The sequence below is a fragment of the Phymastichus coffea genome, unplaced genomic scaffold (genome assembly GCF_024137745.1).
Source record: "Phymastichus coffea isolate CEN01 unplaced genomic scaffold, Cenicafe_Pcof_1.1 PCOF00001, whole genome shotgun sequence".
NCBI lineage: Eukaryota > Metazoa > Arthropoda > Insecta > Hymenoptera > Eulophidae > Phymastichus > Phymastichus coffea.
Window position 1 is genome coordinate 16,553,745 of NW_026706812.1, and position 24,377 is coordinate 16,578,121.

The window sequence follows — 24,377 nt, forward strand, 5'->3', positions numbered from 1 at the left end:
GGAGAGGCTTGCAATAGCTGAACGAGAAGACTCGGTCGGCAAACGGCGCGACTCCCTCCTCTGAATTCTCGTGAAAAAGTCTTGCTTGCTAGGTAAATTGAAAAATATAATACAAAAGATCGCTCTGTGTGTTGCTGAGAGTCGTTATTTCTCTTCCACGGCTTCATTCTGCTTCCGGAAGCAATCTCCCACTGGGAAGAAGTCCCAGCATCTTTGCTGATACATTTTCCAGACGTACGTCTCCTGACCAGTATGCTCCGTGTCCGGCTTATTGATAAGATGCATGAGGAAGAACCTAAAGTCGAAAAAAAAACAATTTGGTTAGAAAACTTGATTTGTCAAGCATCGAGTCAACTGTGTGGCAGTGGTTACATGTAATTGGCGAGGTTGTGCTCATTCTGAACGTGCGTGTCAAAACCGTGCGGTACCGCGTCAAAGTACTCCTTGCCGAGTCCACATATAAAGCACATGCTCTCCATGTTAGTCTTGACGCTCTCCAGTTGATCACGAAGCTCACCAAAAGCATCGATGATCAAACCTTCAAGTGGAAAGTTGATAATTTTAGCGAGGCCCTAAACTAGAATTATTTCATAGAACCATGAAATACTAGCCTTGAATTATAGCTAGCAAGATGACGATGACAAAGAAGAAGAAAGTTATGTCAAACAAAATACGCCAGACTTCGTATTCGTCGCCATCGGGCTCGCCGATTTCATCGCCAATACCTCCTCCAGCTCTGACTCCTTTGTACAGGTGGAAGACAAAACACTGAAACATAATAAAGTCGATCAATTCAAGCCATTTCGAGCGTACGCTTGAGAAATGACATCGGCAATAATTACCGTCATCATGCTGTGGCATTTTTTATCGACGTCTTCATCCTCCTCCTGTATATAAAACTTTCGGAAGAAATTGAAAGCAATGACAGTGTATATGTAGACGACAATAGTCAAGAGCATAACTGTGAGCACCAGTTGTTTGCCGTTGTGCGTTACCGACTGCAAGATCGTGCGCAGTGTTTTGAAACCTACTGCCACGTCTAGCAAGTGGGCCGCGAAAAAGAAGTTGTTGTAATTGCCAAAGACTGACATTATAAAATACCAAGCGCTGTACAGAAAGGCCTGTAAGATATAATTAATTAATGATCCGCTCGCCTACGCTTCATTGTCGATCACTCACTTTGTCGGTTATTGTTACACCGGCTTTCCAAAGTTGGTATCTCCAGTCAATGTTCATAATACTGTTAACAATAGGTCAAAATCATAATATTATTCAAAATCTCTAAATAATTATTTACTTGTTTTCTCCAGCAAGCGTACGTACAAGTGCATTATACCGGAGCCTTCCTCCTGAACCATCGTAGTCTTTTCCGAGCCAACCAATGCATCGATCAGCTCGTAATCGTACGTCTCGCTGTACTTTTGCCGAATTTTTTTCTTGATAAACTTGTCCCAGTAATTGACCGGGAAGGTCTTTGCCGAAATAACCAGCCTATCCCAAATGGCTTTCATGTCATAATCTTCTGGTTGGTTCTCGATGTAAAGTCCTTCGAACTCGACCATTCGAGCGATTTCCTTTTCTCGTTTAAAAATCGCCAGAGGTACCTTGGATTCGGATGAGAAATCGCAGTTAGACTCATTGGATGAATCTGAAGTCGGAGACGCGAGCTCGATACCTTGAGGTGATAGTAAGCTACCAGCATCGCCAGTGAAATGATGGAGTGAGTGGCGGCGAGTAACCTCATGGCGTAAGCGATGTAATAGTAATCAGTTGGCACTTCGACCAACTCGAGGGGATCCTCTTCTTCGCCTTCGTCCTCGCCATCCCCGCTAGCAAATTCGAAGCCGGAGCCCGATTCGGCGTCGAAACCGGAGCCGTTGTCGCCGGACATTTCGCTGAGCAGATCGGCCATGGCATCGACTTCGTCGGCGCCGTTACCGTTCTCTTCGCCGAAAACGGTCACCTAGAAAGAGGTGAATCGTTGAAGCGAGAGCGAGGAAGGGAGCGCCGAGTCTAACCTGGTAGAAGAGCAGCATAAAGTTGATGAAGAATGCGAGTATGAGGGCGCAGTACTTGAGGGTATAGAAGTTCCGCGCGAGGAAGGAGATGACGCGCATGCCGTACTCGGTGAAGTTGATGGAGGAGGCGGCGGAAGGTTCGGCGATCACCTCTTGCTTGGCCTCGGCTTCGACCGCGGCCATGGCCGCCTGCTGTGCCGCCACCGCCTCGGCCGCAGCCACCGCCTGCGCCCTCGCCTGCTCTCCGCTGCAAAGGGAAGAAGCGAGTAGTTAGCACCGGTACGACGCGTGGCGAGACTTGCTGGCGGAGGTCGTCTCACCCGAGAAGGTCGGCCAGCGTGAGCGGTAGTTCTGTCTCGGCGGCGGCGTCGCTGGAGGCGCGCTGCTTCTCGTCGGCGGCGCCCTCCTCGGGAGTGCTCTCGCCGGTCTCCTCGGGACTCGACTGGGCGCTCGAGGCCACGGACTCGTGGGCGGCCAGCTTGATCTGGCCCTCCTCGCGGGTGATGTCCATTCCGAAGGCCTGCACCTGCAGCTGCGACTCGTCGGGAGTGGGCGGCAAGGCGGGCAGGTGCCTGGAGGTGCGGATGTCGTCGTCCTTGACCTCGGGGACGGGCTCCTCGACGCTGGGGCCGCGCATTAGGCTGAGCAGCATCTTCATGAAGTAGGCGACGAGCGAGGCGACGCCGAAACCCGAGTAGTAGCAGGCGTAGAAGATCATCTTGAAGAAGCCAACGACGATCTCGGGGATGGACATGGCCTGCAGCTCGCCGATCTTGTTCTTGATGTTGCTCGGCGAGAGCATGGAGAAGAAATAGTAGACACCGTCCTTGAACGCCTGCACCTTGCGCCTCAACGGATCCTTCTTCTCCTCGTCCTCGTCGCTGAGGTACGTGTACGACGACTCCTTGGCCTTGCTACCACCGCCGCTTTCCTCCACCGCCATCAGCGCACTCGCGTGCTGCATCTCGAAGATCGCGTCCTCGCAAAAGTTTATGAACGTCTCCAACTTCTCCTTCTCGTCCGAGTCAACCACGGTGCTGTAGAAATAGGCCCGCTTCGACTCCTTGATCTATCGAGGCAGCAGCTTTAGCGAGTGCAGAGGTAGGGGCACGCTTGCTCGCGACTGGACGCTCACCTGCGGCTTCTCCCACTGCTCGATGTTGGACTCCTTGATCTCGAAGTAGACGCGCTCGATGCGCTTGTTGCTGCCGAGGATCTCGATCCTGCCGAGGAATTGCTCGAAGTAGCTCAGCACCGACTGGGCGGTCTCGAGGAAGCGAGCCAGCCGAGGCTCATTGGGCATGTGCTCCGACAAATTGGTTAGCAGCACCGCCAAATTGAAGCCGATCTCCTTCGCAGGCTCGTGGAAGCGTTCCATGAACGTGATGTAGTTGATCTTGCCGTCGTGATTGACCTCGCAGCACGCCAGTAGAAACTCCATCTCCTCGCTGCATAGAAACAAGTACCGTCGTCGATCAAGTTGTTTTCCGTCGCCTCGCCAACTCTACTTACTCGGTGTAGTTTTTCGTTTGCTCCATTTTCTCCTTGAAGTCTTTGGGGTATACCCAGCCGTCGTCTGCGTCCGCGAAGGCCGACGACACCAGGCTCTTTAGCTTCAGGAACATGTCGAAGTACTTGAGGATCAGTTCAACATTGCCGGCCGACTCGACCAGAGTGTCCACCATCTGCTTGCCGATGGTGCCGTTGACCACGTTTCCTGTTACCGACAGATCGACCGAATTCAACCGCCAAATCAGGCCAGAAGTCATCGATGTTCGCATACAGAAACGCTTGCTTACCTTCGAGCATAGACAGCATCATTGTGATCATGTCTTTCTGCAGGTTGAGCAGTTCTTTGAGCAGATCCACCTGGCTTGAGTGCTTCGACAGCTTATCCTGCATGTGGGAAAATAGAAAGAGGAAGCCACCCACAGCGTCCCACAGCCTCGAGTGGGCGAGCGCCTGCTGGTTTTGGGCGCACGGGCCCTGTATCACCTCGGTCAGGGTGTTGAACACCTGGCTGGCCACGCCAATGGCTTTGAAGAAATTAGCTTTGCCAGCTGGATCGATAAGCTCTTTGCTCGAGTAATGCCAGTAAAAGTCCATGATGGATTCTTGAAGACGCAGCAGGTAGTCGACGGTGCAGATGACTACGTTCACGGTGGTCGTGTTGCCCGCTTGCGTTCTCAGGTAATTCTGCCAATCTACAAGCCAGTTGGCAATTAGAGAAAACCCCGAAAAAATTCTCGTTAGCTACTCACCCAAATTGTGACCCTCGCACGTCAGCTGAATGAAACGAAAGAGCGCACAGGTGAACTCTGCGTCGTGCATGTTCTTCTCGCCGGCTGCGCCCTCCGAGCCGACGCCCAGGCCCTCGGCTTTGGTATTTCTTTCGAAGGCGTCCAGATCGAGCACGCTGCAGCTGTTCATCAGGCCGGCGATCGACGTGAAGAAACCCACGTCCTTCTTCTCTTTCAGGTGGTTGAGCATCCCCCGCTGAATGTCGATATTACCGCCTCGCAAGATAGAAATGCCCAGCTGGAGGGTCTTCATCACCATCTCGCTGGGGATGCCCTTGCACGCGGATATGTGTAGCAACACCATCTCAGCCACTCCACGGTCCGCCAGCCGAGCTTGATTGAAAAGCAACTTTTGCTTTTCGATTTCTTGTTCCTGATTACCAACAGTTCACAATACGATTTACATTTGCGTGCATATTCATTGTCCTTCTACGTATAAATTGCTCGATCAAATTGGAAGTTTCTACGTGGGTGAAATTACGAATTAAAAAAGATTTATTTCAAGTTTCGAAAATTATTCGCTTACCATGAGTTTTTGCATTGGCTTCTGTACGCACGGTAGGCATTAAATTAAAACGTTTGTTATTCAACACACAACTCATTAATTATTGTTTCTTATATTACAATCAAGCATGATGCCCCAATTTCATGTATAAACGATAATTCAGCATAAAAAAAGTATTTGCGTATATACGGATGCTACAACTGCACTAGCTTACGTAGAACTGTTACTGTTCGATTGTATACAACGACTATTGTGTTCCTTACCATTGCTAACCTATGCGACGGATTCAAAGAAAACTATTAACAAAGAAAAGTTGTTTCAAAATTTTTACCGGCAATCAAAAGATTCTATGTTATAAAGAAACTCAATCCTCGAGAAAACGAACGTATTAGAGATGTGGCGCCAACTTACATGAATGCTGCCGGTGCTCTCTTCTTCGCCACCACCACCTTCTTCGTCACCTTCCTCTTCCTCTTCGCCGCAAGACTTGGAGATGATCTGAGCGTAGCTCATATACAGTGGATCTTCCTGAAGAGCACCCGAGCGCTCAGTCATTGCACCCCGACAGAAGGTCGTCACTAATTGCGTTAGCGGATCTGGCTTGCCTTCCTCTTCCTCCTTGTCGGCTTTTTTCGCATCTTCGGCATCCTCAAACGTTTGCTGTGATTCATTTACATAAAGATAAGCATCGATATTCCCCAAAATTGATATTAATCGAGGTAATAGCTATATAATTCAGCCTATTATTTACCGTCAGATCTTCAATCATTATTTCCTGTCCTACATTTTCATCTTGCAGCCACAGCTCGTAATAAGTCCTCACGAAAATGTTAATTGCCCGGTGTCTGTTAAAAACATCAAATAATTGCAACAAATTTGAATAAAGTTATTCCATTGATATATAAGTTGCAGCTATAAAGTACAAAACGACAAACGGAAATCTGAGCATTAATTCAGTGCCATCAGAAATATTGAAAAGTAAATCTATATAATAATTACCTTCTGAGTTTGTATAGAGGTTCACTACGAAGACATGCAATGGCAGCTCGTATTCTAGCGGCGCAGAGCACGCGATTCCAACCGCCTCGAGACGGAGGTGGCTTCGTTGCCTTTTAGCATATTCACACAAATCATTTTGTTAAAACGAGCTATTAATTACTCATTCAAAATCCATGTATAATTATATCCAGCACGGTTTACCAAGCGTCAAGTTTACAGTTTGTATAAGCGTTTTATTAGTTGTGCAACTACAGGAGAAAATGATGGGATATTCTGGTTTGGCCGCGTCAGTTTCATCCAAGTCGCGCACACAAATGCACAACGCACGCGTGCACAATAAAAGATGACAAAAGCTGAATGATTATGTGTGGCGTTGAAAAATCACTGGACATGAGTATAAGCGAGCGTGTTATTGAGTTGAAAAAAAAAGAAAAAGGTAACACGACAGAATGCAAATCAAATGAAAAATGAAGATACCTGGGCAGGGAATGTAGGGAAGTTTGTCGGAAGCAAGCAATCACGGCTCGCTTCCGCTGTATGGAAACCACCGAGCGATAGCTACTCTTGCTTTGCTGCTGTGGATGATCTATCTACTCAGAGATGACAAAATCATAAGTATGCATAATAGAATTGAGAGAGTGATTAAAGTAATACGAAATGTTGAAAGTTGAGAAATCAATGAGCTCTTCACGTTCAACACTCGCGTAACAAGAGACGACTGGTATGGGGTATAGGAGTGCAGTGAGCAAATGGCCCATTACCATGTGCAAGCCGTAGAGCACTTTGGCCATGTCGGTGATCCTGGCGACAACCTCGTCAACCTGCTGGGTTTTGGTGAACTCGACCACGTCCTTTTGCTGGCCAAGCTTGGAATAGAGGTAGTGCTGCCAGGACATCTCGTCGGCGGGATCGATCTTGTCGGGCAGGGTGAGCTGGGTCTTGGCAAACTCGGCGATGTCCTGCTCGGCCATGCGCTTGAGGAAGCGGTCCTTGCAGTGCTGCACGAGCTCCTGCTCGCGGCCGGCGAAGAGGTTGAGGCCCACCGGCAGCAAGCGCTTCAGGCAGGCCACCATCAGCGAGGCCTGCACCTCCTTATCCTTGTCGCGCTTCTTGTCGCGGTGCTTCTTCTTCTTCTTACCACCGCCGGAGGGCGCCGAACCGTCGCTAATGGTGGTGGTGCGCCGTGTGGCGGTCGGCATGATCAGCACCATGTTGTCGATCTCGTTGGCCGAAATGAAGTTCTGCTCCTCCTTGAGGAAGTATTGCGACTTGGACCAGGTGTTGAAGATGGCGGCCACGTGGTTGTACAGGTCTTCGGCCTCGGGAATGTTGTTGCGCAGCCAGTGGTTGCGCTGAAGGTCCACGTACTTAATGAGCAGAGGATAGAAGGAGTATATGTCGCGCACCAGCAGCTGCCAGTCCTCCTGAATCTGAGCCTCGACCTGCGAAGTGTCGTCGGTCGATGACTTGATGAAGCCGCGCATCGACTCCTCCTTGTGGTACATATTGTCGGTGCGTTTGCGCACACGCTCGGCTAACGGCAGGAACGGATCCTTCAGCAGCTCCTCCGACGAATTGATGATGATCTGCTGCGTGTACGCGGCTATCCGCGTCATCCACGGCGCGTTCTCGTTGCCGATGTTCTTCTTGATGAGCTTCAACACGTTCTTCAGTAGCTGGTTCATGTGGTCGCTGGTGACCATGCTCAGGTAGGTGCCCTCAGTGGGGTTCACGTTGTCCGGGCCCTGAGCCCACCAGAACGGCAGGTAGGCGCACAGCAGCGGCAGGATTACGTCCACAATGTGCGGTGCGTCCACGTAGCTCTTCTCCGACTCGACAAACTGATCTACCTCTCCAAGGATACTCTCCAGAGTGGGCATGCTCGACTCCATGCGTGTCATTATATCCTGCGCCTCTAGCGAGTGGTCCGCTATGCGATTCAGCAGCGAGAATGGATTATGTTTATTGAGATGGGGCTCGAGGAACGCTACGGGGAAACAGCTGGAAAATGCGCCGAGGCACAAGCCGAGATTCGGCTTGTTGCGCTCGATTTCAGTCTTCAGATACTTGCGATCGTGGGTCAATGTCGGGTCAATGCCCAATGTGTACAGCGATGCCAGCATCTTATACGCTGCCACTTGGATCTCGTCCACTACGTGTACAAATAATTAAGGTTAATCCGATAGTCCGATAATTTATGCTCAATTTCAATCCCGCACTTACGCAAAAGATCGCTCCCGTATTCACAAGCGGCCAGGTGATCGAACATCGCCGTCAACACAGGCAGCACCACGCTGTTGATGTAGGACAGGGATGTCGAAGTCTTCAGATGCGTTCCGCGAAGGTGACTGTATTTGCCCTCTTGAAGATTAAGAATCGTGTGACCGAGATCGTCCGCGGTGTTATTGAAGAAAGTCAGCATCGATGTCCTGATGAACTCGGGGCAATTTTTCACCAGCGATTTGGCGTCGATTCCCTTGACCAGCACTTGGAGACATCTCACTGTTATACGAACGTCGGCGCCAAACGCAGCCATTCGCGATCGTAACAGACTGGCAAGCTTGCAGAACAGCGCGGCAACCATCTCCTTCTCCTTCAAAGAGGCCGCTCCAACGTTGTTGGTTGCCGTTGCAACAGCGATAAAGTAGTTCCTGTGTGTGCTGAAGTATTTTTCCATCAGCGGCAATACCACCTTACTGAAGAATTTGATATCTCGCGTGGAAGTCTTGAAGCTGACTCTTCGGCTGAACGTGTCCGATGGCTTCAGCAGTTTCATGTTGATCGTCGCTTTGTCCAGATACGCTATGAGTTTCTCTAACAGGGAGTAGGCGAAGCGAAGTTCCACAGCAGCTCCAGCGCCGGCTACTTCCGTCTCAGTGCCTCCGCGGTTGGGTTTATGAAGTTTGTAACCCTGATACTGCAAGTACTTTAGGAATTCTTGAGAACGTTCGCGATCTTTCCTCTTTTCCTTGTCCGTCAGAAGGTCATACGGGACCAGCTGCGGATGAACTTCTCCTCCTATTTTATTAAAAATTGCCATTAATTTTTCACATAAGCAAACAAGCCTTCTAGTTTTGCAAGTCAATCGTACTGCACTGACCATCTTTCAATAATTCCTCCTTTTTCTTCTTAGCCCAAATGTCGTGAGCATTGTCGGCTAAACGTTCGGCCATGTTTTGCATTTCCCTGCTTAACGTCAGATTCGTCATGTCCACCGGATGAGGATTATAGTTGTGTGGATTTGACGTATCTTGCTGCTCAAAATGATAGTCTCGTGAAGGATCGCGCGCGACTGAGAGTTTTATTATTAAGTAAGCTTCACTTACTTGACTTTTGGAGGCTCTCCTGAGCGAATTGCGACTCGTTGAAGCAACTTCGAGTTCCGCGTGCTCAACAGTCCAGCCAATGGCAAGTAGAGCTTTCAAGCTTTCCCGAACGGGTTCCTTGTAACGTTCTCTTTCGTAGTCGTTCAGCGTGTTGTATGGCTTCAAACGCGGATGGGTTTTGTTCATGTCCGACCATTGTTCGCCATAGTTCCAGCCATTTTCCAATTTGCGACTAGCCCAAGCATCGTGATAGTGCTCCGAGAACTTTTGAACTATTTGATTTAGATCGTTATCCAATACAATGCTGAAACGAATAAAAGTCAGATCGGTTTTTCAACGAGGGTTCGAGCTATGAGACATAGGCAACAACTGAACTTACTTGGAGGTATTTATGGGCTGCGGATTGTAAGGTCCGTCTGGTGACTGCGTGGAAGCTGATTTACTTCCGTACCATTCGTCATCGTAATTTTTGGAGAGGGTGTAATCCGGCGGTAAAGCACATCCAATGGCCGTCAAACACGGCAAAGCCTTACCGAATAGTTCTGGATCATAGTCCATTTTCGACAGTGAATCAAATATGTTACTAAATAGAACCATGGTTAAACGTTTTTCTTCGTCGCTTGATGCACCGTACAAGCTCTGGCTACTAGTTGAACCATAGTATTTTCCGCAGCGTTCGTAATGCATGGTCAATAGCTGAAAACATTATCAAATTGCACGTTGTTTCGCAAATGAACACTTAGAAACGTACCCTCAAAGCAACAGTCGTATACTCCGATAAATTGGAAACATCAACGGTCAGTTTGCGCAGAAGCTTCAACAGCATGCCTGGCTGCATTTGGCTATAGCAATAATGTTGTATTATCGATCAAGTAAGGAAAAGCTTAACACTTTCTTAAGCAAAGTACGATTGTTGAGATTCAACTGACCTTGTTAGAGCTACGAGAAAATCGGATACGGCTTCACGTTGACCTTTGGTGAGCATTCGATTTTTACTGAGACGATAAACAGTGTGAAGAGTAGCATCCAACAAACTCGCGTAGTTATCTGCCTCGCTGTAGAACTTTGAATGTTTAATGAGCAGTGGTAGAATGCTCACCCCGATGTATCGGTTCATAGCTAATGCCATATCGGACTCGTAACCGTCATTCTAAAACGAACGTCGAATGAATCTTGTAAAATGAAAAGCGAGTCTATCAAACAAATGCATGGAATACCGCGGAGATAAAGCGAGTCATACCCTATCAAGCATTGTAGCTGCCCTGAGATCGGGCAAAAAGGCCTCCTCCAAAATTTTGAAAAACAGCTCTTGCGTCTCTATACCGTATACTCGTTCCAAAAACAGCACGATACTCTGTTTGTGACCTGGGATCAAACCGGATGGCGTGTCACTTTTCGGTCTGGGCTCTCCAACAGCCGGATTCAGTATTGTAAATCGAAGGGACAGTACTCCTTGGAGATCGTCTAATGGGACTAAAGATCGCAGAATGGCTCTTGCACGCAGAGACTCGTTTTTTCCTATGAACGATGATCAACAATTAATCAAATTTGGTAGTAGAGATCAAAAATATTTTATTTCGCTTGCAAAAACAAACCTTGTTCAATGACTGACGAATCGGGAGCACATCGTCCAAGAAGATCCACCAGCGTACAGTAAAAATTGAGAATTGCCGCTCCAGTGTCGATGTAATCTTCATCTTCGTCAGATTCCGGGAATGGATGCTCAAATTGTAATACACCGTTACCGTTGCCCTCATCATGTAACTGTTGAACGTGCTGTATTGATAACTTATTATTGTAAATTGTCAAACACCTCATGCGAGGATTGCTACTGTGTGTGTTTTAAAGGAATCATACAAAAACAATGGACTAATTGTTAAAGTAACTATTTCAATATCGAATCAAACATTGACGAGGGTGACATAACTTTTTTCTGACAAATATACATTTGCAGCTCTTTTTCATGTAATTAAATAGAAATTAAAAAATTAGTCATATTGGTGATGTGTCAATATGTAAACAACTCAAAATAATAGAGAGATAAGTGGATATTTGCACACGTCAATTCAATCAAAGTAAGTGAAACACGACATTTTGCTAATCACCCATAAACAATCCATTAGAAGACGTGAAAACTCGTAGGTATGTGCAATTACTTACGTAAATGTACTTAGAATTCAATTTGCTGCCTAAATTAAAAATTGGATGAAATGTGACTTACCTTATTTCTATCGGTAATGATTTCCGACATTTTGTTGGCATCTATGATGGCTCTGAGCAAGCCTTCGCCTTCGCCTCGCAGAGCTGGGCCAAGGCATTCTGGGCGGCGGATCAATAACCTAATGACCAAGTTGGCATTTTCCTCGACACTCTCGCCTTTTAAGGAAGGTGAAGAAAGTTAAATTGCACTGCGAGAGAAAACTGCTATTGCAGGCAAGGTTGATCATACTGACCATTGACCCAGACACAGAACCGCAAAAAATCCAAGTAACGTTCTCCTTCGACTGGATCCCAGCCGAGATCGGGGTAGCCCTTTTCGACTAATTCCGAGTTGGATTGCAAGCCACATCTGGATAGGTAGATGGCGATTTTTTCGAGATAATGCTCTCGAAGAGCGAGCGCAAGTTCAGTGTTCTCCATGAGCGACGAGTAGGCCACATCTAGAGGCGTAGAGCCTCGGAGAGATGGTCTCGACAGCAGAATGTTACTGTTCTCCAGTAAGAAGTCAAAGTGATCGAACATGGCCTTCTGATTCTGCCTGGAGGTTCTGCAGAAGTAGCAGAGAAAGCGGCAGCAAGCGACGACCATCTCATGAGAAGTGTCTTTTTCTTTAGCCGGTGTCTCGCCGCCTTCCACCGTTTGAGCCTGCACTTGTGCATCCGATTGAGCCTGGGCTCGCCTGCCTAGCGTATTGATCATGATGGCCATCACGTTCTCATGGATACGAAGCACGCGTATCAGGTCCGGATGCTGGAAGAAGGTGTGATTGTTGACTAGCTTCCATAGCCTCTCACGGACTAGCTCCTCCTCTTCCTGCGACATCTGCACGGGAAGCAGAGCACGAATTTGACTAAGCCCGATCCACATCTCTGCCACGTCCTCTTTAGTTTTGTTGTTAGTCACGTATGTCTTCTCCAGCGCCCTTATCAGCCCACCAACCGTGTCGTATTGACGAACCAACAGGCTGAACATTTCGCGAACGAGCTTCGGGGTTTCGATTTGTGATTCTTCCGCCCAGCTCACTATAGTCGATATCAGCACCTTTCGAAATATCTCTGGAAGCAAATCATCATTAAATTAATACGCTTACACATATATGACTTTCATTTATAATACTTACCTTCTGGCGTCTTTCGTACGGGCTCGGGTTCAGGTTTGGGGTCTTCTTCTAACTCTTTCACGTGATGAATGAAGTTCAAAAGCTTCTTTATCGCTCCGGGCTTCTCTTCGTCACCTTCACCCTCGCCACCTCCTTCGGCTTCTTGCAATGCATGCAAACTTACATAGGACATGAGATTGCTATGAAATTCGTTCATCTTGACGATCAGATCCTCGCCGCAAGGGCAGTTATCGGGGTCATCTTCCTCCATATTCTTGAAGCTAAGTATGGCATTCATTTGCTCACGAGGTGGACATCGGAACTCGCGAGTCTTCTTTGCGGCAACTGCCGATGGCAAATCCGACTGTTTGATCTCTATATAGCGTCTCAATTGATCCGCCTGAAGGTCGCCGACAAAGTCGTGACTGAAAGCTACGATTGACTCTACTCTGTGACGCAACTGAATGTCGTTCAAATGGTGTAGTAGGTAGCACATTTGAAGTTTCGCTCCCTCTGCCATTTTCATATGCATCAGGCCTTTTCTGTGCTCGTCTTTGCCCTCTTTAAAATATAAATGCAAACACATCAAAATGAGAAATCTTCGCAAATACCCACGGGTAATATGAATCTTACCTTTGTCGAAGGTTGGATCCCAGGTCTCCGGATGAATCATGGTGAGCAACTTTTGTATGTCTTCGTTTTGCAGCATTCCAACAAGCAGCAGTCTGTCGACCAACTTGATAAGGGGCCTGCGAGTGAAATGATCATCAAAAGCCAAATGAAAGATAGAAAAACCAATGCAAATCGAGTATGTAGAGTACGTACAAAAACAAGTTTTCGTTGCTGCCACCAATGGGATCTCTGTTGTGAACTTGATTAATTTCAACGGCTTCGTTGAGGGCCATCATGACGTAGTCCCTGACGATGCTTAGCGGGAAGTACGGACTATAGAGGCTGCGTATGTTCTCGATGGACTGACTCTCGCTAGAAGGAATGAGCCTTGTTGGGGCGATCCGTTAGTCTTAAGGGCTCTCAACTACTTGTCAAACTTGAGCTTACCTGATGTCGGTCATTTTCATTTGGGGTCTTACTGACTCCGTTTCTAGATACCTGAGACTGTGTTTCATTTCCTCGTTCTCGTACAAGTCTTTCAGCTCTTGACCTGCCGCACACAAATACCCAACATTGCACGTAAATAATGGAATTAGATAATTAGAGGCTACGTTAACCGCGGCAGCTTGCGATTGGCTTGCTGTAAAGTTACTGGTTAGTCAGAATGACAATATGCAGATCTTAGAATTACGATTGGCCAAAATATAGCAGCTTGCCATGCGCAGAGTAGCTTCTGCAAAAGTACAACTATGTGGATTAGCGTAGAAAATAGAAAGAAGAGGAAAGGAAAAACAGCTAGCCGGGACATTGGAAACGCGAGCGAAAGTAGTGGTCACCTAGCGGAATGATGTATTCGTTGGTGCAGACCTCCATGGTCGTGGCGTGGGACTCGAGGTGCAGGGCGATGAGCAAGTCGTAAAATCCCTGACGAAGCGGCCCGGACATGTACTCGGCGCGGATGGCGTAGAGCAGCTGTTTCTGATCGACGTGCTGGCAGAGCGCGTGAGCCGCCCTGAAGTTGGACTGGTAGCAGAGGGCCGCGTAGAGCACGAGGGTGTGCGAGTGGAAGCTGCAACGGGCGCCAGGCGTGAAACGGCGCCGAGCGCTGGGCGAGGAGAGGCCGCGTACCTGAGCAACTTGTCCATTTCGATGAGCTCGAGGATGTCGATGCAGCGGTCCTCCTCGGGGATGTGCAGCGCGAGCATGGAGACGGCGTCCTCGCAGAGCATGGACCAGCCCCGGATGTCGGAGAGCTTGAGGGCGTGCACCTGGAGCGACTGGTTGGGCACGCGGGCCCACTGGTGGGGCTTGAGGCACTGGACCTTGAGCCTCGGCGGGAACTGCGGCGTGACGTGCCGCTCGGAGCTCTGCAGCACCGCGGCCGAGAGCGGCAGAGTGGTGGAGGTGCGCCCGAGCTCGATCTGCAGTATCTCCTTGCTGGTGGCCTCCACGAAAATGGCCGGGAAGAGCTTGGTGTCGGGCTCCATCTTGTACTTGTGGCTGGTCTCCTTGCCCTCGCACGTGAACGACACCCAGCCCGTGGCCGTGTCCACGAAGCAACCCACGAACATGCCCTGCGACGCGCCTTTGCCCGAGGCGTCTTGCGTCACCTCGTTGTACAGCTCGTCCGCGCGTACCATGTAGCAGCTCTGCCGATCGACCCTTGAGCACCAATCGATCGATTAACGCGCGCTCGCGGCCGCGCCCCTACCTGTCGTAGCTGGCACTCACTGCTCGATCGGCCGGTCGTACTCGTCGACGATCACCACCGACACCTTGCGCACTTTCGACAAATTGAAGTCCTTCGTGTGCAGGTGGTACTGCGAGGTCACCCAACCGATGTACACGTGCGTGGGATCCTGTCCCGGGAATATGCGCACCCCGTAAAAGTACTCGTTCATCAGCTTCAGGCAGTCGGCGTCGTAAATTTCGTTGCCGATCGCCTCCACGCCGCTGCCCGACAGCACCGACATGGCCTTCGGTCCGCTCCGCTCCGGGATCTGCGGCGGCACCACTTTCAGATCGCTCTGTAATCAGCCGTTCGTTCGTCTCGCAACCTTGGCCGTGCGCGCCTCTCTATCTCGTCCGCGCGACACTCACAGTCGAAACCCGAACGGTGGCCGAGCGAGCGGCGGCCGCCTTGCCGATGGGCGCCGGCTTGGCTATCCTCTCCGGCTCCCCGCGAGCCGCTGGCTCTGGCGTTTTCGACTTTGCCTCCGGGGACTTGACTTTCCGGGAGAAGAATCTACGACGTTATCATCATCGTTATTACCAACATGCCGTCACTACCTGCCGGTGCTTGCTTTAGAAACCACTATGAAACGTCACGTTAATGTTCTCTTACCTTTTTCTTCTGAAAACTCAACAATGATTGTGTGTCAATAAACGATAGTCGGTGATAGCAAACGTGAAAAATAAATAACAATCGTTTCATTTCGGTGTGCAGAAATGTTGACATTGATTACGAGCACGTAATGCCTGGCATAAATGAAAAACAACTGTGCAAATTTATTGCTAATGAGAAAACTTGCAACGTGTACAGCATAAACATGACAACGTGACAATGAATGGATAGCGTTTGAATGAAGGGAAACGTACGAAACGTCAAACACGGGGACTCGTCGCTATCACTTACTCGGTAATGATGTCTTCCATTTGTTGGCTAGGTCGGCTGAGAGGAATGAAAAATTGCAAGGGTTAGCGAAGCATCAATTATAAGCCAAAAATGCGTTGAGCGCTACTCGACAAACTTGTAAATCTTGTGAAAAGTCCAATATTTTATGCGAATTCTTGCGAATTCTTAAAATTCGACCGGCATGAACGTGAAGAAAGTTCAAGGAGGATCACACGTACGAGGTTTTGCATAAATAGCTTCAGCCAAATATAATACACTAACGTCGAGGATGACTTGCAAAAAGCCTACAGAGAAGAAAGCAATGCAAATGAAATGGAGAAAAATGAACGAACCGGAATGGCGAACGTCCGCGCTTCTTCTTATCATCCTTGGCATCTCCGTTCATGTCGCCGTAGCTATTGACTTCGCCGTCGCTACCAGCGAGATTGCGCGAGCCCGAGAGCGAGCCGCGACGGGGAGGCCTGGCTGGTCTGCGCTGCATCGGCAGCGGCGATTCGCGCATCATTTCGTCCAGTTCCTGGGCCTCTTCCGCATAGTTACGCTGGAGATCTGCGTAAGAACAAGACAGCCGACTTTAGCCGGAGTATCTCCCACTGTATCTCTACGTGTACAAATCCCTTGGGCATAACTTAACTTAACGGAGTAAACTAAAACGTGTAATAAATATAGACGATTGATCACTACTTACTTCTGATCGTGGGTCTAAACTGCACAATATTATCGGCATTCAAAGCGAAAACTATCGATGGAATCGCGTATAATGATACGGACCAATAAGTGGTCGTCGAAGGATTCTGTGCGGTTCTGAAGATCGATCAGTTGTGAGAATCAAATAAGAGAATCGAACAAAGGCTAGACAAAAGAGGAAAGGGCAAAGGAAAGAAGACTGAGGAAGCGAGCAACGGCGACAGAATCGAAGAGATTAAGTGGAAGAGATATTAATCGATTAAGCAGCTGCATGCACTCACCGGTCATACCTTTGATGTCGCTCATACTAAAGCCAGACCTCATGATCTGCTCCATGTGGGCGGACGGCTGGGTATGCTGGTCCTGGATTGCCTGGTCCTCGAGCAGCCGGTTCTGGCGTATCTTGATCTCCTGCCAGCGGTGCTGCTTCTCCGCCTCGCTGATAAAGCTCGACTGGCAGATGATCGGCAACGATAGCCGCAGGAACTCCCAGTTGGCCTTCTCCATGGTCTCGAAGGTGTTGTGCGAGATCTTGAGGCAGGGCGGCGTGTCCGAGCCCGCGGGTATGCGCGCCACGTCGATGCGCGTGTCCGCCATGTCGTCGGTGTTCTCGAAGATCGGCTGGTCCTTGGTGTACCAGTAGGTCACCGGCCGATTCATGTTCCTGCCCAACGCACGTTTCGCGGGTCAGTCTCGTGGCTTGGCAAGGCTCGGCCGCGTCGCACACTTACACGCAGAACGGCTCGTAGCCCTCCTGCAGGCCGCAGGTCGTGAAGAACTTGAGCGTGTTGACGTCCTGGCCGAAGGTCAGCTTGGCCCTCTGGCCGACGCCCAGAGTGAAGGCCGGCACGAAGCAGTCGCCCTGCACGTCGGCGAACGACGTTTCGCCGCCCAGCGCGTCCATCAGCAACTCCCCGTTCAGCGAGAAACCTGCGCGTTACGGCCCCCCCGGACAAACAGCATCGGTTAGACCTTCGCAACGTTCGCTCGAACCTACGCACGACTTGTTCGCTGATAACTTTGGCAAACTTGGAAACTCTAGCTGTTTGATGATCGAACACGCGAAACTCGGACGAGTGCAAAACAGTCGCAAGTTAGACTGCAAAGTATGATTAGGACTGTGCGCGAACATGCTCTCGAGACGACAGATGACAAAAGGTGCAACTACTACACATCTACAGCGCAGTCGTCAATGAGACTTTCACTGGAGTTTAGCCGACGCGAGCATCGCTCGGTGTTAGTTATAAAAATGACGATTAGCTTAGTATGACAGAAATATTTGACTGTTAAGAGATCACACCAAGAAAGTACTGGATATTAAAAAACTTGTATACACTGACGTTAGCCACTAAAAATCTTCGACACAAATCGTAAGTGTATTCCCGCTGTAGCTCGTTATAGAGAAAGAAATTTATCTGTATCCAGTGACTTTGGCAGTGCACGGTAATAATGCAACAAGATAACAGAAGCTATTGCGTTAAAGATAGCCTCTTACTGATCGTTCGGTCAATCAGATCCAAGAAAACGCCGACAACATCGCCGACCTGCCATTGCTTGCCGAAAGTCTCGGCAGTGCCTGAATACACTTTTTCCTCCTTGAATCAAAATGTTCATGTACAATATCAACAAGCTGCTCGTTTCCCGCTAACTCATCGCTTTTGCCATCTTTCAAATATCCATAGCCAGCAAAAACGCAACTACTGCACACGTCAGTCACAGTCGATTCGCGGCTGATCGAAAGAATTTTAATAACAGCGACATTTACGGGAAGGTCGTTACGACAATTACGATAACACTTTGAAGGTTCCGCAACGTGGACAATTTAAGACGCAAGGCAAACTTCCACAACAGAAATAACAACGGGAATAGAAAATGCGATAAGTATTAATGTCATGAAATGAATTATTCAAATCGAAGGGATTATCATTATTTGCTTCTTACTGATAGTTCTGTCGTTGGCGTCAAAAAAACATCCGACAACGTCGCCCACTTGTAATTTTTGACCGAACGACTCGTTGGAGCCACAGTGTACTTTGGTTACCTGATTCGCGTGGCACAAAACGATTCATTGAGTACAGTGGCTTGGCCGATAACTCTTCGCGGGAAACGAAAAATCGCTCGAATGCGGCGGCGGCGGCGGCGGCGCCGGATCTTATCTGCGCTATAATGAAACTTACGTTATAGCCGTCGAAGGCCCAGGTATTTTCGTCGCTACCCAGCATGCTGCCAGGCGCGCAGTCGGCCTTGGCCCAGCCGACGCGCATTGGACCTGCAGTCATTACTTCGAACTCGAAGTACCATTTGCCGCTACTCACCGCATAGTGCTTTTCCACTCTGTACGTGCGGAACTGTTGTTGCCGCTGACGACTGGCCTCCATCAGCATAGCTGTGTACAAATCATTCCTCGTGTTACATCGGTTTTGCCAACTTGGCGAATGGTGTAACAGACAAGTAAATTAAATTAATTCATTGCTTTATATTAACTCGTTAACCTAATTTCATTCAGCCATTAAACGACCAGTCTTTTTCCTGGTATTTTTAAGAGAACAGTTAGTTCGGTTAATTCGCTCTATCTTTTTAATCGACTTTCACATATCCTTTCCACACAACTAACAATTGCGTACGTTCCATTTGTCTGCAATCGCTGCATTTTTTTTTTTTTTCTAATGTCAACTGGCATGGAAAGGAAAAATGAGGCGGCCAGAATGCGAATTTGAACGGTACTCGGTAGAAACTGGTTCAAACAAATTCATAACTGTTCTCTGGTGGAGTGAAGATTAAAAACAACAAGACGAAGAGCGTGACGATCGCACATCCAAAATACAAATATTACGCGAGGAAAAATCGATGATTAACGTTTCATTAGAATGTCGCGACAATGAATTTCGAGGGAGCTGGTTGGTCGTACAAGCCCTCAACAGTCATTCAGGACGAATTCTTATGTAAAGCACACTCGAGATTTGCATGAGTAAAGCTTGAAACACAGTGCAAAAAGCAACAAACGACTGACTGGCAAGTGGTCAGTTGAGAAAGAAAAGCGAATGACTGGTGGCGAGGTTGATTAAGCGCGTCGTGGAGGGTAAGGATTAGTGGCAAAATACCTGCGAGCAGTACCTAAAGTGAGGCAATTACTTTCGGAAGCAGAACTTTCGAAGCGCTTATTTACGAGCATCAACATTTCTAGAAAAGGAAAAAGTGCAAGTGAGCCAGGAGGCGAAGCATCCGGGGGTGGCGGGGTGGAGGGGGGGGGTGCAGTTGGAGCAAGGGGCCGGGGGCGAGGGCGAGGGCCGACCTTCGTGCTGCTCGCCGGTGGGCGGATCGAGCATGTAGCCGTAGACGAGGAGCGTGCGCACGGTCTCGCTGGCGGTGTCCCGGTTGGCCTTCTTGATGGCCTCGTCGACCTTGGCGTAGGGCACGAGGTGAGGGCTGCGCCGCATCTCCGAGTCCTCGTTGAGGCCGTAGGTCCAGCCCTGGCCGATGCGCTCCTTCGCCCAGAGGTTGTGCGTGTTCTCGGCCAGCTGGTCGACGAGCTCCTCCATCTTGGGCGTGAGGCTGACGGCGCCGAGGTCGAGCGGCGCCGGCCGGTAGCCGGTGCTCTGCGTGAAGCGGTCCTGCGGCAGGCGCAGCGTCTTGATGCGCGACGGCGGCTTGTCCATGCTGATGTAGTAGCCGAGCGCGAGCACGGTCTTGAGCGTCTGCACGGCGAGCTGGGTGTCGTAGCGCTTCTCGGCCGGCGGCAGCTTGTCGAAGGGCACGATGCACGGGTGGATCTTGCGCAGGTCGTCGCGCTGCTCGCCGTACGTCCAGCCCGCCTCGATCTTGTTCATGGCCCACATCTCGTGGATGTTCTCGGCCAGCTTGTCGCGCACCTGCTCGACGTAGGACGCCAGGTTGACCATCGACGTGTCCACGGGGCAGGGCACGAAGGCCGTGTCGTCCTCCATGAGCCAGGGCCCGGCCAGCACCACCTTGGCCATGTTGCCGAAGTAGAAGCAGGGGTCCAGCGAGAGGATCTGCTGGGGCAGCAGCGACTCGACCAGCGGCGAGAACTCGGCGGGCGGTTGGTACTTGAGCCGGCCGTGGTCGCCGCCCAGCAGGAAGCGGCAGCTCAGCTTGCTGGAGCAGCTGATCACCGGGAAGAACATGCCGTCGAGGTTGAAGTCGCGGAACGAGCCGGCCACCGGCGCGCCGTTGAAGGCGAAGCTGATCACGGGCACGCCGAGGTCGAGCGAGCAGCCGATCACGTCGCCCTTGCGGATGTGCGGCGGCGGCGGCGGCGACGCCGCGGACGGGTCCGCCGGCGGGCCGTCGGCCGCGGCCGGGCCCGGGCCCGCCAGCTCGCTGCGCCGGCCACCGGTCCACAGGTGCGCGCCGTCGAAGCCGTACGAGTAGAGGTCGTCGCCGACCCCGTTGCCGCCCCACTTCTCGCCGCCGCCCGGGTAGGGCATGTAGCCCGCCGTGTTCGCCCAGCCGATGCGCAGGTGCGGCGCCATGTGGGTCGTCTGCTCGATGTGGTCGACCGTCACCTCGAAGTACCACTTCTGGTAGAGCGACGAGCCGTCCACGCGGCCGACGAAGATGTTGGGCCGCACGCTCGCCACGTGGTCCACCAGCTGGGTCTGCAGCAGCAGGTTCTTGCCCGGCAGCAGGAAGTCGCAGATGTTGTTCTGCGAGGAGCGCACCGCCACCCCGTTGCCCACGCACAGCGAGCACAGCACGTCCAGCACCTTGGGGTCCCGGCCGTGCTTCTCCAGCAGCGAGATGATGACCTTGATGTGCTCGTCGCGCATCATGTTCAGCGCCTCGGGCGAGTCGATGAGCACGCAGTGCAGCACGTCGAGCATGCCGGTGCCCTCGCCCGAGGCCTGCGAGCCCAGCCGCGAGAACAGCCAGTTCAGCCGGTTGCTGTTGGCGAACTGCGCGCAGTTGGTGTGGTTGCCCTTGATGATGGCGGCCAGCAGCTGGTACAGGTAGCCCGAGATCTGGTCCCAGGCCTGGCCGCTCTCGTCGCCCGACAGCGCCACGAGGAAGCCCTGCGACGTGATTACGTTGATCTTGTCGATCGCCTCCAGGATCAGGTTCAGGATGCCCTCCTCTTGGAACAGATCCTGCCGGTTGCGCAGCGCGCGGAACCGGTTCTGCTTCTCCTCGTGCTCTGCGCACCAAAGCCAATCGGCCTCGCTGAGTCTGCTGCCGCGACAGGCCCACTTCCGCGACGCTTACCCATGTCGTCTTCCGGCTGGGCGAAGTAGTTGATCAGGTCCTCCAGGCACATCACCATCTCGTTCAGATTCACGTTCTGGAAAAATATCGAGGCCCTCCTGTCCTCTTGCAGCATCTCTAGGCCTCTGAAACAGTCCAGTTTGGCCGTTCCAGTCCAGTTGCGCAAGCCCACGCGGCCGCGACTATACTTACGAGATGAACTGGGAAAAGAGGCTGCTGCACTTCCGTATGACCCGGGCCGTGCGCGACTCCTCTTCTTGCGATCGCGAGAAGTCGAGACCGTCGTCCATCTTGCCTTCCTCGTGCAACACCGCCTGTTTCTCCTCCACCTTGCCCACGCCCTTCTTCTTCGTCTCGTACGACTGCGAACGAGTGCAAATTGCTTTTCAACGGGACGCGGACGGCGCCTCTCCTGGCTACTCACTCTTCGCTACTCAAAGTCACATGTACGACAAACATTTCAGCCAACACCGTTCGTTCGATCGACGATTCAACAACTTTTACAGATGTTACTCACTCGGAGTTCTCAACTCTATTAATTCTACACTATTAACGCTTACGCGAGTACACCTGATGTACATTCATTACGCCACAGCTATAATCGCATTGCAATAATAATGATAATCAAAGGAATCGACGCTACAAGAGGTTCTTTTACACTTAGCTTCCTTTCGGATGATATTCATGCCAAAATATACGAAGGATCGTATGCAAAGGCGAGTACTCGATGGGCTCCATTACACATGCTGACAATGGAATGGAAAATTAGAAAGGCTAATTTATTACTTGGTGTTTTCCGTTTATTTTCCCTTGATAATTAATCATGAGCGGCGGCTGGCTTGGACGCTACATATAACGTGCGAATCAAACTTGTTAGAACGAATGCCATTTGAACGGGCAGTGATGAACTTGTTTACCGCATGAAAGAAAATCCTTGAAGATAAAATAAAAAGTTGACTGGACGTAGCAGATAAGGAGTTGAGTAAGCAGGCTTTTCCGTTTTTCGCGTGGCACAAAAGCATTCGAGCCTTTAAGAGCGACAAGCGCACACTTGCAAATCGATCATTCGAATTTCAACGAGACGTCTCGATAGTTGGCAATGTACTTGGACTTGTGGGCCTCGAATAGCTTGACCGTTTGCTCAACGAACATCGCGTGGTACTGGTCTATTTGTTCGACGCTGGGGTTGCTAATTTTCGGGACATCCATCGCAGAGCCCACTGCAAAGAGCGATTTGACGGTTGTGAAGAGGGTGCAGCGGAGCAACGGGGGCGTTGCGAAAGCAAGGCGTCGACGCGCCGACCTACCGACGATATTGATCGGCGCTCTCCTGGGCATGAGGCCAAAGGAATATTGAAAGAAGCCACGGCCATTGAACCAGACGGGCGTGAATCCGATGTACTCCCGGACGAAGCGCTGGATGAGCCCGAGGAGGGAGCCCTCCGGGGCGGCGATCTGCTCGTAAATGTCAGCCTCGCCGAAGGAGATGACGGGCACGAGGGCGGTCCTGGGGAGCACACATCGAGGGTGACGGCCAGGCGGCGGGGAGGGGGCGCGCGAGGGACAACTAACCCGTACTGCAGTGCCATCTTGACGAAGCCCTTCTTGCGCTTGAGCTCGAGATTGTAGCTGCCGGGCCTGCTCCTGCGCGCCTCGCTGCCTCCGCCCACCAGCAGCACGAGCGCGCGCCCCGTGAACCTGCCGTGCCGGGGCTTGCTCGACAGCAGGTGCTCCATGCTCTCCTTGCCGCAGCTGCAGACACCTGTCAAGGGGGGACGGGGGGGCACGTTAAGCGGCGGCGCGGCGTTGGGGACACCGGGGACACCGGGGACACCTACTCAGATTCAACAGGTGCTCCCGCATGAACGGCACGAGGAAGTTCAGGTGCAGCGACAGCGGCCTGAACTCCAGTCCGGGAAACAGGCCCTTGCTGTCGAGGCTGTCGTTCACGAAGGCTATGCTCAGGCCCAGCGGAATGATGCCGTGGGGCATGGCGCCCAGAATGTAGTTCCTCGTAGGCTCGAGCTCGGCCGTTTTGATCAACCTCATCGGGAAGTAGCCCGTGTAGTAATCCCAAAACCGACGCTGCCCGTAAAAGCAGTAGAGCCACTCGCTGGCAACAATCATCATTCCCAGTGTTTTTCCGATTCCCATTATCGCCGCTCCATTCCCAACTTACGGCCTGTTCACGCTCAAGTGGTACTTGCTGTCGAAGTAAATGAACACCAAGTACGCCAGCATCAAGCATCTCGACCACGCGCCGCCGGCGATTATCGCGTACAGCACAATATACGCACTGAGCATCACTCCGAAGGTGAATATAAACACTCCAACGAATACTGCGGCCGACTGCAGTCGGCGCTCCAGCGGTACGTTCAGAGGTGCGAACCTCACGCCAAATATCTCCATTATTCTTGCCTCCGAGCAAACTATTCTCGATCGCTTTAAGCTCCGGCCCGATGATGCTCATCGAGCGTCGTCCACATCGTCGTGATCGCAACTCAAGCTGCACTGGCACTCTTCGCGCGCTACTCGCTCTTGCGCCTATCTTATCTTATAATGGCGGCTCGTTAAATACCAATTTCGCCATTTTCATCGATGCGTCCTACTACAATGGCGAGCTTTCTTAAAACGTTGCTTTCCCATGGGCATTTACTTTCGTTATTCGGTGCCAATTGGGACAGCCGGCGAAAACTGACCGAGGAAGCGTCCGTGTAAAAGAACTCTTTTACTTTACTGCAAAGGTCTACGTC

General features: G+C 50.7%; 2 protein-coding genes across 2 annotated transcripts in view; both read right to left on the bottom strand.

Moving 5' to 3' along the window:
* The window catches only part of LOC131675081 (ryanodine receptor), a 35,886-nt gene continuing 11,509 nt past the window's right edge, over positions 1 to 24,377 (bottom strand). Inside the window, exons 13-57 of the mRNA XM_058953930.1 lie at positions 21,817 to 21,986; positions 21,625 to 21,749; positions 19,694 to 21,556; positions 18,579 to 18,787; positions 17,897 to 17,996; positions 17,133 to 17,331; positions 16,683 to 17,065; positions 16,047 to 16,263; positions 15,715 to 15,750; positions 15,180 to 15,324; positions 14,811 to 15,106; positions 14,208 to 14,741; positions 13,916 to 14,148; positions 13,527 to 13,629; positions 13,293 to 13,466; positions 13,101 to 13,216; positions 12,489 to 13,028; positions 11,602 to 12,423; positions 11,370 to 11,524; positions 10,744 to 10,924; positions 10,389 to 10,666; positions 10,078 to 10,298; positions 9,900 to 9,990; positions 9,528 to 9,844; positions 9,149 to 9,452; positions 8,923 to 9,076; positions 8,046 to 8,840; positions 6,584 to 7,974; positions 6,300 to 6,412; positions 5,575 to 5,668; positions 5,235 to 5,483; positions 4,845 to 4,865; positions 4,280 to 4,691; positions 3,818 to 4,222; positions 3,531 to 3,735; positions 3,154 to 3,466; positions 2,339 to 3,087; positions 2,019 to 2,265; positions 1,676 to 1,963; positions 1,324 to 1,604; positions 1,180 to 1,240; positions 843 to 1,121; positions 612 to 768; positions 373 to 538; positions 1 to 295 (exon numbers count right to left, since the gene is read on the bottom strand). Coding sequence (XP_058809913.1) covers positions 145 to 295; positions 373 to 538; positions 612 to 768; positions 843 to 1,121; positions 1,180 to 1,240; positions 1,324 to 1,604; positions 1,676 to 1,963; positions 2,019 to 2,265; positions 2,339 to 3,087; positions 3,154 to 3,466; positions 3,531 to 3,735; positions 3,818 to 4,222; positions 4,280 to 4,691; positions 4,845 to 4,865; positions 5,235 to 5,483; positions 5,575 to 5,668; positions 6,300 to 6,412; positions 6,584 to 7,974; positions 8,046 to 8,840; positions 8,923 to 9,076; positions 9,149 to 9,452; positions 9,528 to 9,844; positions 9,900 to 9,990; positions 10,078 to 10,298; positions 10,389 to 10,666; positions 10,744 to 10,924; positions 11,370 to 11,524; positions 11,602 to 12,423; positions 12,489 to 13,028; positions 13,101 to 13,216; positions 13,293 to 13,466; positions 13,527 to 13,629; positions 13,916 to 14,148; positions 14,208 to 14,741; positions 14,811 to 15,106; positions 15,180 to 15,324; positions 15,715 to 15,750; positions 16,047 to 16,263; positions 16,683 to 17,065; positions 17,133 to 17,331; positions 17,897 to 17,996; positions 18,579 to 18,787; positions 19,694 to 21,556; positions 21,625 to 21,749; positions 21,817 to 21,986 — 14,343 coding nt within the window. The 3' untranslated portion in view covers positions 1 to 144. The remainder of the gene's footprint in view (positions 296 to 372; positions 539 to 611; positions 769 to 842; positions 1,122 to 1,179; positions 1,241 to 1,323; positions 1,605 to 1,675; positions 1,964 to 2,018; positions 2,266 to 2,338; positions 3,088 to 3,153; positions 3,467 to 3,530; positions 3,736 to 3,817; positions 4,223 to 4,279; positions 4,692 to 4,844; positions 4,866 to 5,234; positions 5,484 to 5,574; positions 5,669 to 6,299; positions 6,413 to 6,583; positions 7,975 to 8,045; positions 8,841 to 8,922; positions 9,077 to 9,148; positions 9,453 to 9,527; positions 9,845 to 9,899; positions 9,991 to 10,077; positions 10,299 to 10,388; positions 10,667 to 10,743; positions 10,925 to 11,369; positions 11,525 to 11,601; positions 12,424 to 12,488; positions 13,029 to 13,100; positions 13,217 to 13,292; positions 13,467 to 13,526; positions 13,630 to 13,915; positions 14,149 to 14,207; positions 14,742 to 14,810; positions 15,107 to 15,179; positions 15,325 to 15,714; positions 15,751 to 16,046; positions 16,264 to 16,682; positions 17,066 to 17,132; positions 17,332 to 17,896; positions 17,997 to 18,578; positions 18,788 to 19,693; positions 21,557 to 21,624; positions 21,750 to 21,816; positions 21,987 to 24,377) is intronic.
* Positions 22,424 to 24,297, bottom strand: LOC131675107 (diacylglycerol O-acyltransferase 2-like). Its single transcript, XM_058953955.1, has 5 exons — positions 23,804 to 24,297; positions 23,463 to 23,737; positions 23,197 to 23,386; positions 22,932 to 23,131; positions 22,424 to 22,844 (listed from the first exon to the last, which is right to left on the bottom strand). Exons 1-5 carry the CDS (start codon positions 24,031 to 24,033, stop codon positions 22,687 to 22,689), a joined length of 1,053 nt encoding a protein of 350 aa, XP_058809938.1. The 5' UTR covers positions 24,034 to 24,297; the 3' UTR covers positions 22,424 to 22,686.